This window comes from Scardinius erythrophthalmus (assembly GCF_964197995.2).
Source record: "Scardinius erythrophthalmus genome assembly, contig: HAP1_SCAFFOLD_761, whole genome shotgun sequence".
NCBI lineage: Eukaryota > Metazoa > Chordata > Actinopteri > Cypriniformes > Leuciscidae > Scardinius > Scardinius erythrophthalmus.
This window is the reverse complement of record NW_028295860.1, coordinates 1-12,500: the sequence shown is the minus strand read 5'-3', so window position 1 is coordinate 12,500 and position 12,500 is coordinate 1. Positions and strand designations below refer to the sequence as shown.

Below are 12,500 nucleotides of genomic sequence, written 5' to 3'. Positions count from 1 at the left end.
CCTGGGGGACGACCTGAGCCGCGTCAGGAGAGAGGCCTGTCTGGAGGGCCTGAGAGCTCTGCAGCTGGAGGACGGCAGGTCACCACCTCACACACACCTGACCCTCACACACACACCTGACCCTTACACACACACCTGACCCTCACACACACACCTGACCCTCACACACACACCTGACCCTTACACACACACCTGACCCTTACACACACCTGACCCTTACACACACACCTGGGGGACGACCTGAGCCGCGTCAGGAGAGAGGCCTGTCTGGAGGGCCTGAGAGCTCTGCAGCTGGAGGACGGCAGGTCACCACCTCACACACACCTGACCCTCACACACACACCTGACCCTCACACACACACCTGACCCTCACACACACACCTGACCCTCACACACACACCTGGGGGACGACCTGAGCCGCGTCAGGAGAGAGGCCTGTCTGGAGGGCCTGAGAGCTCTGCAGCTGGAGGACGGCAGGTCACCACCTCACACACACCTGACCCTCACACACACACCTGACCCTTACACACACACCTGACCCTCACACACACACCTGACCCTCACACACACACCTGGGGGACGACCTGAGCCGCGTCAGGAGAGAGGCCTGTCTGGAGGGCCTGAGAGCTCTGCAGCTGGAGGACGGCAGGTCACCACCTCACACACACCTGACCCTCACACACACACCTGACCCTCACACACACACCTGACCCTCACACACACACCTGACCCTCACACACACACCTGGGGGACGACCTGAGCCGCGTCAGGAGAGAGGCCTGTCTGGAGGGCCTGAGAGCTCTGCAGCTGGAGGACGGCAGGTCACCACCTCACACACACCTGACCCTCACACACACACCTGACCCTTACACACACACCTGACCCTTACACACACCTGACCCTTACACACACACCTGGGGGACGACCTGAGCCGCGTCAGGAGAGAGGCCTGTCTGGAGGGCCTGAGAGCTCTGCAGCTGGAGGACGGCAGGTCACCACCTCACACACACCTGACCCTCACACACACACCTGACCCTTACACACACACCTGACCCTCACACACACACCTGACCCTCACACACACACCTGACCCTTACACACACACCTGACCCTTACACACACCTGACCCTTACACACACACCTGGGGGACGACCTGAGCCGCGTCAGGAGAGAGGCCTGTCTGGAGGGCCTGAGAGCTCTGCAGCTGGAGGACGGCAGGTCACCACCTCACACACACCTGACCCTCACACACACACCTGACCCTCACACACACACCTGACCCTCACACACACACCTGACCCTCACACACACACCTGGGGGACGACCTGAGCCGCGTCAGGAGAGAGGCCTGTCTGGAGGGCCTGAGAGCTCTGCAGCTGGAGGACGGCAGGTCACCACCTCACACACACCTGACCCTCACACACACACCTGACCCTTACACACACACCTGACCCTCACACACACACCTGACCCTCACACACACACCTGGGGGACGACCTGAGCCGCGTCAGGAGAGAGGCCTGTCTGGAGGGCCTGAGAGCTCTGCAGCTGGAGGACGGCAGGTCACCACCTCACACACACCTGACCCTCACACACACACCTGACCCTCACACACACACCTGACCCTCACACACACACCTGACCCTCACACACACACCTGGGGGACGACCTGAGCCGCGTCAGGAGAGAGGCCTGTCTGGAGGGCCTGAGAGCTCTGCAGCTGGAGGACGGCAGGTCACCACCTCACACACACCTGACCCTCACACACACACCTGACCCTTACACACACACCTGACCCTTACACACACCTGACCCTTACACACACACCTGGGGGACGACCTGAGCCGCGTCAGGAGAGAGGCCTGTCTGGAGGGCCTGAGAGCTCTGCAGCTGGAGGACGGCAGGTCACCACCTCACACACACCTGACCCTCACACACACACCTGACCCTTACACACACACCTGACCCTTACACACACCTGACCCTCACACACACACCTGGGGGACGACCTGAGCCGCGTCAGGAGAGAGGCCTGTCTGGAGGGCCTGAGAGCTCTGCAGCTGGAGGACGGCAGGTCACCACCTCACACACACCTGACCCTCACACACACACCTGACCCTCACACACACACCTGACCCTCACACACACACCTGACCCTCACACACACACCTGACCCTCACACACACACCTGACCCTTACACACACACCTGACCCTTACACACACACCTGACCCTTACACACACCTGACCCTTACACACACACCTGACCCTTACACACACACCTGACCCTTACACACACACCTGACCCTTACACACACACCCACCTGACCCTTACACACACACCTGACCCTTACACACACCTGACCCTTACACACACCTGACCCTTACACACACACCTGACCCTTACACACACACCTGACCCTTACACACACACCTGACCCTTACACACACACCTGACCCTTACACACACACCTGACAACACACACCTGACCCTTACACACACACCTGACCACACACACCTGACCCTTACACACACACCTGACCCTTACACACACACCTGACCCTTACACACACACCTGACCCTTACACACACACCTGACCCTTACACACACACACCTGACCCTTACACACACACCTGACCCTCACACACACACACCTGACCCTTACACACACACCTGACCCTTACACACACACCTGACCCTTACACACACCTGACCCTTACACACACACCTGACCACACACACCTGACCCTCACACACACCTGACCCTTACACACACACCTGACCACACACACCTGACCCTTACACACACACCTGACCCTTACACACACCTGACCCTTACACACACACCTGACCCTTACACACACACCTGACCCTTACACACACCTGACCCTTACACACACACCTGACCCTTACACACACACCTGACCACACACACCTGACCCTCACACACACCTGACCCTTACACACACACCTGACCCTTACACACACCTGACCCTTACACACACCTGACCCTTACACACACACCTGACCCTTACACACACACACCTGACCCTTACACACACACACCTGACCCTTACACATACCTGACTCTCACACACACACCTGACCCTCACACACAGACCTGACCCTCACACACACACCTGGGGGACGACCTGAGCCGCGTCAGGAGAGAGGCCTGTCTGGAGGGCCTGAGAGCTCTGCAGCTGGAGGACGGCAGGTCACCACCTCACACACACCTGACCCTCACACACACACACCTGACCCTTACACACACACCTGACCCTTACACACACCTGACCCTTACACACACACCTGTGCCCGGTTGCATAAAGCACCTTAAGTTTTTCCCTTAAGTGTGATACTTAAGGGGCGATTTCCCCTTTCCTAAGAGAATAACTTAAGGGTGTTGCATATAATCTCTTAAACGGTTCTCTTAGGTAAGGGAAAAATTTAAGTGTTTCACGACAGCGATCCTGGATTCACGTTATAGAAGTCTGTTGTTGCCATAGATACGCAAAACACTAACACGCCGTGTCGCGTCAGGAGTCTGTACTTTCTCGTACTTTACGCGCACTTTCTCACTGTATGGCCAGCAATATTGTTATGTTTAAGGACATTATGGAATTAAGATAATGTCTGTACGTTATGTTATGTTATGACTGTACTGTACAATTAAATATAATCGTTGCTATAAGTCTGCAGTCTGAACACTTTACCTCAGAGCGTCCGTTAACTCAATGAATTGAGAATGTCACCTGAAAATCCGATACACACACTAATTGTAGCCTACATTTATTGAATGGTAGCCGATTTATGCACATGTAAAACATATCCCACTACTGAAAACTCCCAGTTGCAAAAAAACGCAGTGCTATAAGCAGTTGTAACACCGCAGGTAAAGAGTGGTTGCGATGTGTGACATGGTCAAGGTCGCTCTCTAGTTTGTTAGCGATGTATTGCGCAAATATTGCGCGTCGATCAAATCGGTATTCTTGCAACAATTTTTCATCGCTAAAATGGTCCAAAGGGTTCTCCCTATCCCTAAAAATTCTTCTTGGCACATAATGATCTTCAGCTGGTTCCATAAATTCAGCCATGTCGTCTTATTTTTGTCCGCGTTACTCTTAAGGTTACGATTTCCAAACCTTAGGGAAATGACCGTTAAGGGGTTTTATGCAACACTTAACGCTTTTTAAGGGATTATTTAAGTGAAAAAACAGTATTTAAGGGAAATTCTAAGTGTTTATGACGTTTCACTTAAAGAAACCCTTAAGTAACACTTAAGGTTTTTTTTCTGCAACACCCTTAGGTTTAAGGGAAACATAAGGGCGAACTTAAGGGAAAATTACACTTAAGGTACTTTATGCAACCGGGCACTGACCCTTACACACACACACACCTGACCCTTACACACACACCTGACCTTCATCACTCTCCTTACACACACCTGACCTTCCTCCTTTTTCTCCTTACACATGTGTGTTATCAGGGTGTGAATGTGTGTGTGTGTTTCTGCCTGCAGCTTCTACGCCGTTCCAGAAGGCAGTGAGAACGACATGAGGTTTGTGTACTGTGCCGCCTGCATTTGCTACATGTTGGATGACTGGACTGGGATGGACTGCCAGAGAGCCATCGACTACATCCGGAGGAGCACAGTGAGTCCCACAATCCCCTCCTCCTCCCGTAACTCAATCCTCGGCAAAGTGACTCCCACAATCCCCTCCTCAATCATGTCACTCAATCCTCTGCACAGTGAGTCTCACAATCCCCTCCTACTGTGAATCCCACAATCCCCTCCTCCTCCTGTAACTCAGTCCTCGGCACAGTGAGTCCCACAATCCCCTACTCAATCCTGTCACTCCATCCTCGGCACAGTGAGTCCCACAATCCCCTCCTCCTCCCATAACTCCATCCTCGGCACAATGAGTCTCACAATCCCCTCCTCCTCCCGTAACTCCATTCTCGGCACAGTGAGTCCCACAATCCCCTCCTACTGTGAATCCCACAATTCCCTCCTCCTCCTGTAACTCCATTCTCGGCACAGTGAGTCCCACAATCCCCTCCTCCTCCCGTAACTCAATCCTCGGCAAAGTGACTCCCACAATCCCCTCCTCAATCCTGTCACTCAATCCTCTGCACAGTGAGTCTCACAATCCCCTCCTACTGTGAATCCCACAATCCCCTCCTCCTCCTGCAACTCCGTCCTCGGCACAGTGAGTCCCACAATCCCCTCCTCCTCCCATAACTCCATCCTCGGCACAGTGAGTCCCACAATCCCCTACTCAATCCTGTCACTCCATCCTCGGCACAGTGACTCCCACAATCCCCTCCTCCTCCCATAACTCCATCCTCGGCACAATGAGTCTCACAATCCCCTCCTCCTCCCGTAACTCCATTCTCGGCACAGTGAGTCCCACAATCCCCTCCTACTGTGAATCCCACAATTCCCTCCTCCTCCTGTAACTCCATCCTCGGCACAGTGAGTCTCACAATCCCCTCCTCCTCCTGTAACTCCATCCTCGGCACAGTGAGTCTCACAATCCCCTCCTCCTCCTGTAACTCCATCCTCGGCACAGTGAGTCTCACAATCCCCTCCTACTGTGAATCCCACAATCCCCTCCTCCTCCTGTAACTCAGTCCTCGGCACAGTGACTCCCACAATCCCCTCCTCCTCCCGTAACTCCATTCTTGGCACAGTGAGTCCCACAATCCCCTCCTACTGTGAATCCCACAATTCCCTCCTCCTCCTGTAACTCCATCCTCGGCACAGTGAGTCTCACAATCCCCTCCTCCTCCTGTAACTCCATCCTCGGCACAGTGAGTCTCACAATCCCCTCCTACTGTGAATCCCACAATCCCCTCCTCCTCCTGTAACTCAGTCCTCGGCACAGTGACTCCCACAATCCCCTCCTCCTCCCGTAACTCCATTCTCGGCACAGTGAGTCCCACAATCCCCTCCTACTGTGAATCCCACAATTCCCTCCTCCTCCTGTAACTCCATCCTCGGCACAGTGAGTCTCACAATCCCCTCCTCCTCCTGTAACTCCATCCTCGGCACAGTGAGTCTCACAATCCCCTCCTACTGTGAATCCCACAATCCCCTCCTCCTCCTGTAACTCAGTCCTTGGCACAGTGACTCCCACAATCGCCTCCTCCTCCCGTTAGTCCATCCTCGGCACAGTGAGTCCCACAATCCCCTCCTCCTCCTGTAACTCCATCCTCGGCACAGTGACTCCCACAATCCCCTCCTCCTCCTGTAACTCCATCCTCGGCACAGTGAGTCTCACAATCCCCCCCTCCTCCTGTAACTCAGTCCTCGGCACAGGGACTCCCACAATCCCCCCCTCCTCCTGTAACTCCATCCTCGGCACAGTGAGTCTCTCAATCCCCCCCTCCTCCTGTAACTCAGTCCTCGGCACAGTGAGTCTCACAATCCCCCCCTCCTCCTGTAACTCCATCCTCGGCACAGTGACTCCCACAATCCCCTCCTCCTCCTGTAACTCCATCCTCGGCACAGGGACTCCCACAATCCCCCCCTCCTCCTGTAACTCCATCCTCGGCACAGTGAGTCTCACAATCCCCCCCTCCTCCTGTAACTCCATCCTCGACACAGTGAGTCTCACAATCCCCCCCTCCTCCTGTAACTCCATCCTCGGCACAGTGAGTCCCACAATCCCCTCCTCCTCCTGTAACTCCATCCTCGGCACAGGGACTCCCACAATCCCCTCCTCCTCCTGTAACTCCATCCTCGGCACAGGGAGTCCCACAATCCCCCCCTCCTCCTGTAACTCCATCCTCGACACAGTGACTCCCACAATCCCCTCCTCCTCCTGTAACTCCATCCTCGGCACAGTGAGTCCCACAATCCCCTCCTCCTCCTGTAACTCCATCCTCGGCACAGTGAGTCCCACAATCCCCCCCTCCTCCTGTAACTCCATCCTCGATACAGTGACTCCCACAATCCCCTCCTCCTCCTGTAACTCCATCCTCGGCACAGTGAGTCCCACAATCCCCTCCTCCTCCTGTAACTCCATCCTCGATACAGTGACTCCCACAATCCCCTCCTCCTCCTGTAACTCCATCCTCGGCACAGTGAGTCCCACAATCCCCCCCTCCTCCTGTAACTCCATCCTCGATACAGTGACTCCCACAATCCCCTCCTCCTCCTGTAACTCCATCCTCGACACAGTGACTCCCACAATCCCCTCCTCCTCCTGTAACTCCATCCTCGGCACAGTGAGTCCCACAATCCCCTCCTCCTCCTGTAACTCCATCCTCGGCACAGTGAGTCCCACAATCCCCCCCTCCTCCTGTAACTCCATCCTCGATACAGTGACTCCCACAATCCCCTCCTCCTCCTGTAACTCCATCCTCGGCACAGTGAGTCCCACAATCCCCTCCTCCTCCTGTAACTCCATCCTCGGCACAGTGACTCACACAATCCCCTCCTCCTCCTGTAACTCCATCCTCGGCACAGTGAGTCTCACAATCCCCTCCTCCTCCTGTAACTCCATCCTCGGCACAGTGACTCCCACAATCCCCTCCTCCTCCTGTAACTCCATCCTCGGCACAGTGAGTCTCACAATCCCCCCCTCCTCCTGTAACTCCATCCTCGGCACAGTGAGTCTCACAATCCCCTCCTCCTCCTGTAACTCCATCCCCGGCACAGTGAGTCTCACAATCCCCTCCTCCTCCTGTAACTCCATCCTCGGCACAGTGAGTCTCACAATCCCCTCCTCCTCCTGTAACTTCATCCTCGGCACAGGGACTCCCACAATCCCCTCCTCCTCCTGTAACTCCATCCTCGGCACAGGGACTCCCACAATCCCCCCCTCCTCCTGTAACTCCATCCTCGACACAGTGACTCCCACAATCCCCCCCTCCTCCTGTAACTCCATCCTCGGCACAGTGAGTCTCACAATCCCCCCCTCCTCCTGTAACTCCATCCTCGGCACAGTGAGTCTCACAATCCCCCCCTCCTCCTGTAACTCCATCCTCGGCACAGTGACTCCCACAATCCCCTCCTCCTCCTGTAACTCCATCCTCGGCACAGTGAGTCCCACAATCCCCCCCTCCTCCTGTAACTCCATCCTCGATACAGTGTCTCCCACAATCCCCCCCTCCTCCTGTAACTCCATCCTCGGCACAGTGACTCCCACAATCCCCTCCTCCTCCTGTAACTCCATCCTCGGCACAGTGACTCCCACAATCCCCCCCTCCTCCTGTAACTCCATCCTCGGCACAGTGAGTCCCACAATCCCCTCCTCCTCCTGTAACTCCATCCTCGACACAGTGACTCCCACAATCCCCCCCTCCTCCTGTAACTCCATCCTCGGCACAGTGAGTCCCACAATCCCCCCCTCCTCCTGTAACTCCATCCTCGGCACAGTGAGTCCCACAATCCCCTCCTCCTCCTGTAACTCCATCCTCGACACAGTGACTCCCACAATCCCCCCCTCCTCCTGTAACTCCATCCTCGGCACAGGGACTCCCACAATCCCCTCCTCCTCCTGTAACTCCATCCTCGGCACAGTGAGTCCCACAATCCCCCCCTCCTCCTGTAACTCCATCCTCGGCACAGGGACTCCCACAATCCCCTCCTCCTCCTGTAACTCCATCCTCGGCACAGTGAGTCCCACAATCCCCTCCTCCTCCTGTAACTCCATCCTCGGCACAGTGAGTCTCACAATCCCCTCCTCCTCCTGTAACTCCATCCTAGGCACAGTGAGTCTCACAATCCCCCCCTCCTCCTGTAACTCCATCCTCGGCACAGTGAGTCCCACAATCCCCTCCTCCTCCTGTAACTCCATCCTCGACACAGTGACTCCCACAATCCCCCCCTCCTCCTGTAACTCCATCCTCGGCACAGGGACTCCCACAATCCCCTCCTCCTCCTGTAACTCCATCCTCGGCACAGTGAGTCCCACAATCCCCTCCTCCTCCTGTAACTCCATCCTCGGCACAGTGAGTCTCACAATCCCCTCCTCCTCCTGTAACTCCATCCTAGGCACAGTGAGTCTCACAATCCCCCCCTCCTCCTGTAACTCCATCCTCGGCACAGTGAGTCCCACAATCCCCTCCTCCTCCTGTAACTCCATCCTCGACACAGTGAGTCCCACAATCCCCTCCTCCTCCTGTAACTCCATCCTCGGCACAGTGAGTCCCACAATCCCCTCCTCCTCCTGTAACTCCATCCTAGGCACAGTGAGTCTCACAATCCCCCCCTCCTCCTGTAACTCCATCCTCGATACAGTGACTCCCACAATCCCCCCCTCCTCCTGTAACTCCATCCTCGGCACAGTGAGTCCCACAATCCCCTCCTCCTCCTGTAACTCCATCCTCGACACAGTGAGTCCCACAATCCCCTCCTCCTCCTGTAACTCCATCCTCGGCACAGTGAGTCTCACAATCCCCTCCTCCTCCTGTAACTCCATCCTCGGCACAGTGAGTCCCACAATCCCCTCCTCCTCCTGTAACTCCATCCTAGGCACAGTGACTCCCACAATCCCCTCCTCCTCCTGTAACTCCATCCTCGGCACAGTGAGTCCCACAATCCCCTCCTCCTCCTGTAACTCCATCCTCGACACAGTGAGTCCCACAATCCCCTCCTCCTCCTGTAACTCCATCCTCGACACAGTGAGTCTCACAATCCCCCCCTCCTCCTGTAACTCCATCCTCGGCACAGTGAGTCTCACAATCCCCCCCTCCTCCTGTAACTCCATCCTCGGCACAGTGAGTCCCACAATCCCCTCCTCCTCCTGTAACTCCATCCTCGGCACAGTGAGTCCCACAATCCCCTCCTCCTCCTGTAACTCCATCCTCGACACAGTGAGTCCCACAATCCCCTCCTCCTCCTGTAACTCCATCCTCGACACAGTGAGTCTCACAATCCCCCCCTCCTCCTGTAACTCCATCCTCGGCACAGTGAGTCTCACAATCCCCCCCTCCTCCTGTAACTCCATCCTCGGCACAGTGACTCCCACAATCCCCTCCTCCTCCTGTAACTCCATCCTCGGCACAGTGAGTCCCACAATCCCCTCCTCCTCCTGTAACTCCATCCTCGACACAGTGAGTCCCACAATCCCCTCCTCCTCCTGTAACTCCATCCTCGACACAGTGAGTCTCACAATCCCCCCCTCCTCCTGTAACTCCATCCTCGGCACAGTGAGTCTCACAATCCCCCCCTCCTCCTGTAACTCCATCCTCGGCACAGTGAGTCCCACAATCCCCCCCTCCTCCTGTAACTCCATCCTCGACACAGTGAGTCCCACAATCCCCTCCTCCTCCTGTAACTCCATCCTCGGCACAGTGAGTCCCACAATCCCCCCCTCCTCCTGTAACTCCATCCTCGACACAGTGAGTCCCACAATCCCCTCCTCCTCCTGTAACTCCATCCTAGGCACAGTGAGTCTCACAATCCCCCCCTCCTCCTGTAACTCCATCCTCGATACAGTGACTCCCACAATCCCCCCCTCCTCCTGTAACTCCATCCTCGGCACAGTGAGTCCCACAATCCCCTCCTCCTCCTGTAACTCCATCCTCGACACAGTGAGTCCCACAATCCCCTCCTCCTCCTGTAACTCCATCCTCGGCACAGTGAGTCTCACAATCCCCTCCTCCTCCTGTAACTCCATCCTCGGCACAGTGACTCCCACAATCCCCTCCTCCTCCTGTAACTCCATCCTAGGCACAGTGACTCCCACAATCCCCTCCTCCTCCTGTAACTCCATCCTCGGCACAGTGAGTCCCACAATCCCCTCCTCCTCCTGTAACTCCATCCTCGACACAGTGAGTCCCACAATCCCCTCCTCCTCCTGTAACTCCATCCTCGACACAGTGAGTCCCACAATCCCCTCCTCCTCCTGTAACTCCATCCTCGGCACAGTGAGTCTCACAATCCCCTCCTCCTCCTGTAACTCCATCCTCGACACAGTGAGTCTCACAATCCCCCCCTCCTCCTGTAACTCCATCCTCGGCACAGTGAGTCCCACAATCCCCTCCTCCTCCTGTAACTCCATCCTCGGCACAGTGAGTCTCACAATCCCCCCCTCCTCCTGTAACTCCATCCTAGGCACAGTGAGTCTCACAATCCCCCCCTCCTCCTGTAACTCCATCCTCGGCACAGGGACTCCCACAATCCCCTCCTCCTCCTGTAACTCCATCCTCGGCACAGGGACTCCCACAATCCCCCCCTCCTCCTGTAACTCCATCCTCGGCACAGTAAGTCTCACAATCCCCCCCTCCTCCTGTAACTCCATCCTCGGCACAGTGACTCCCACAATCCCCCCCTCCTCCTGTAACTCAGTCCTCAGCACAGTGAGTCTCACAATCCCCCCCTCCTCCTGTAACTCAGTCCTCAGCACAGTGAGTCTCACAATCCCCCCCTCCTCCTGTAACTCCATCCTCGGCACAGTGAGTCCCACAATCCCCCCCTCCTCCTGTAACTCAGTCCTCAGCACAGTGAGTCTCACAATCCCCCCCTCCTCCTGTAACTCCATCCTCGGCACAGTGAGTCTCACAATCCCCCCCTCCTCCCGTTAGTCCATCCTCAGCACAGTGAATCCCACAATCCCCTCCTCCCGTAACTCAATCCTCACCGCTATCCTGGAGCAAAAACACACTTGCTTTCACTCCCTGATCTTCAGCGGACAGGGTCAGTCGGGGTCAAAGGTAGAGCCGAGGGGAGCATGATGTAATCCAGTGTCTTCCTGCTATAAACGGAGTAAATCCGCTTCTTGACTCCGGCTAGTTCAGGACAGGCAGTGAGTGCAGGTCATCATAAACATGTGACATGTTTCAGTACACACACAAATCATCATTCTCTCGTTTCCTTTCTGCGAGATACTAAAGAAGATATTTTGAAGAATGTGAACATTGACTCACTCTATGGACAGAAAAAAAAATCTTCTTTTGTGTTTTTACAGAAGAAAGTAAGTCATGCAGGTTTGGAGATGGAGTGAATAATCATATTTGGCTGAACTGATGTTGAGACTGATTCTTGATGTCTTGATGAACTAGTTTCACTGACCCGCTATTCGTGTTTTTCCTCCTGCAGTCGTATGACAGTGGGATTGGTCAAGGAGCCGGACTGGAGTCACATGGTGCGTTTTACACTGTTTTACACACACTGAACACTGCTGATAAACGCCTGATCGCTCTGTGAACACCTTCCCAGGAACTCAGTGTAGGAAGTGCTTTCATTCAAGCACGTCTAAAGAGTTTTCTGAGTTTCAACATCAACATTCACTGTTTGGAGTGTGAAATATTTTACTGATCTGGTTCTTGCAGATGTGGAAAGTGTCTTTATGTCCAGTGTTTGCAGTTTGGTTAAGTTTGTAAAAACTGCATTGTTAGAACTGAAAATGACTTTCACAAGGCAAATGAAGTGGGATGAGTGTGTTCGTAACTAATGTTGTTAAGTCAGTCCTGATATAAATGAGATCAGTCTGTTTGATCAGGTCTAATATTGACTGAAGGATCAGACTGTTAAACACGCTTT

At 55.0% G+C, this 12,500-nt stretch overlaps 1 protein-coding gene across 1 annotated transcript in view; it reads left to right on the top strand.

The window, feature by feature from the left end:
* LOC308686767 (geranylgeranyl transferase type-1 subunit beta-like) overlaps window positions 1-12,102 on the top strand; it is a gene marked incomplete at both ends in the record, with an annotated part of 15,273 nt that extends 3,171 nt beyond the window's left edge. Inside the window, 3 exons of the mRNA XM_081395203.1 lie at window positions 1-78; window positions 4,524-4,656; window positions 12,057-12,102. The exon at window positions 1-78 is cut by the window's left edge and continues 74 nt beyond it. Of these exons, the coding sequence (XP_081251329.1) occupies window positions 1-78; window positions 4,524-4,656; window positions 12,057-12,102 (257 nt within the window). The remainder of the gene's footprint in view (window positions 79-4,523; window positions 4,657-12,056) is intronic.
* Between the last annotated feature and the right edge of the window lie 398 nt (window positions 12,103-12,500).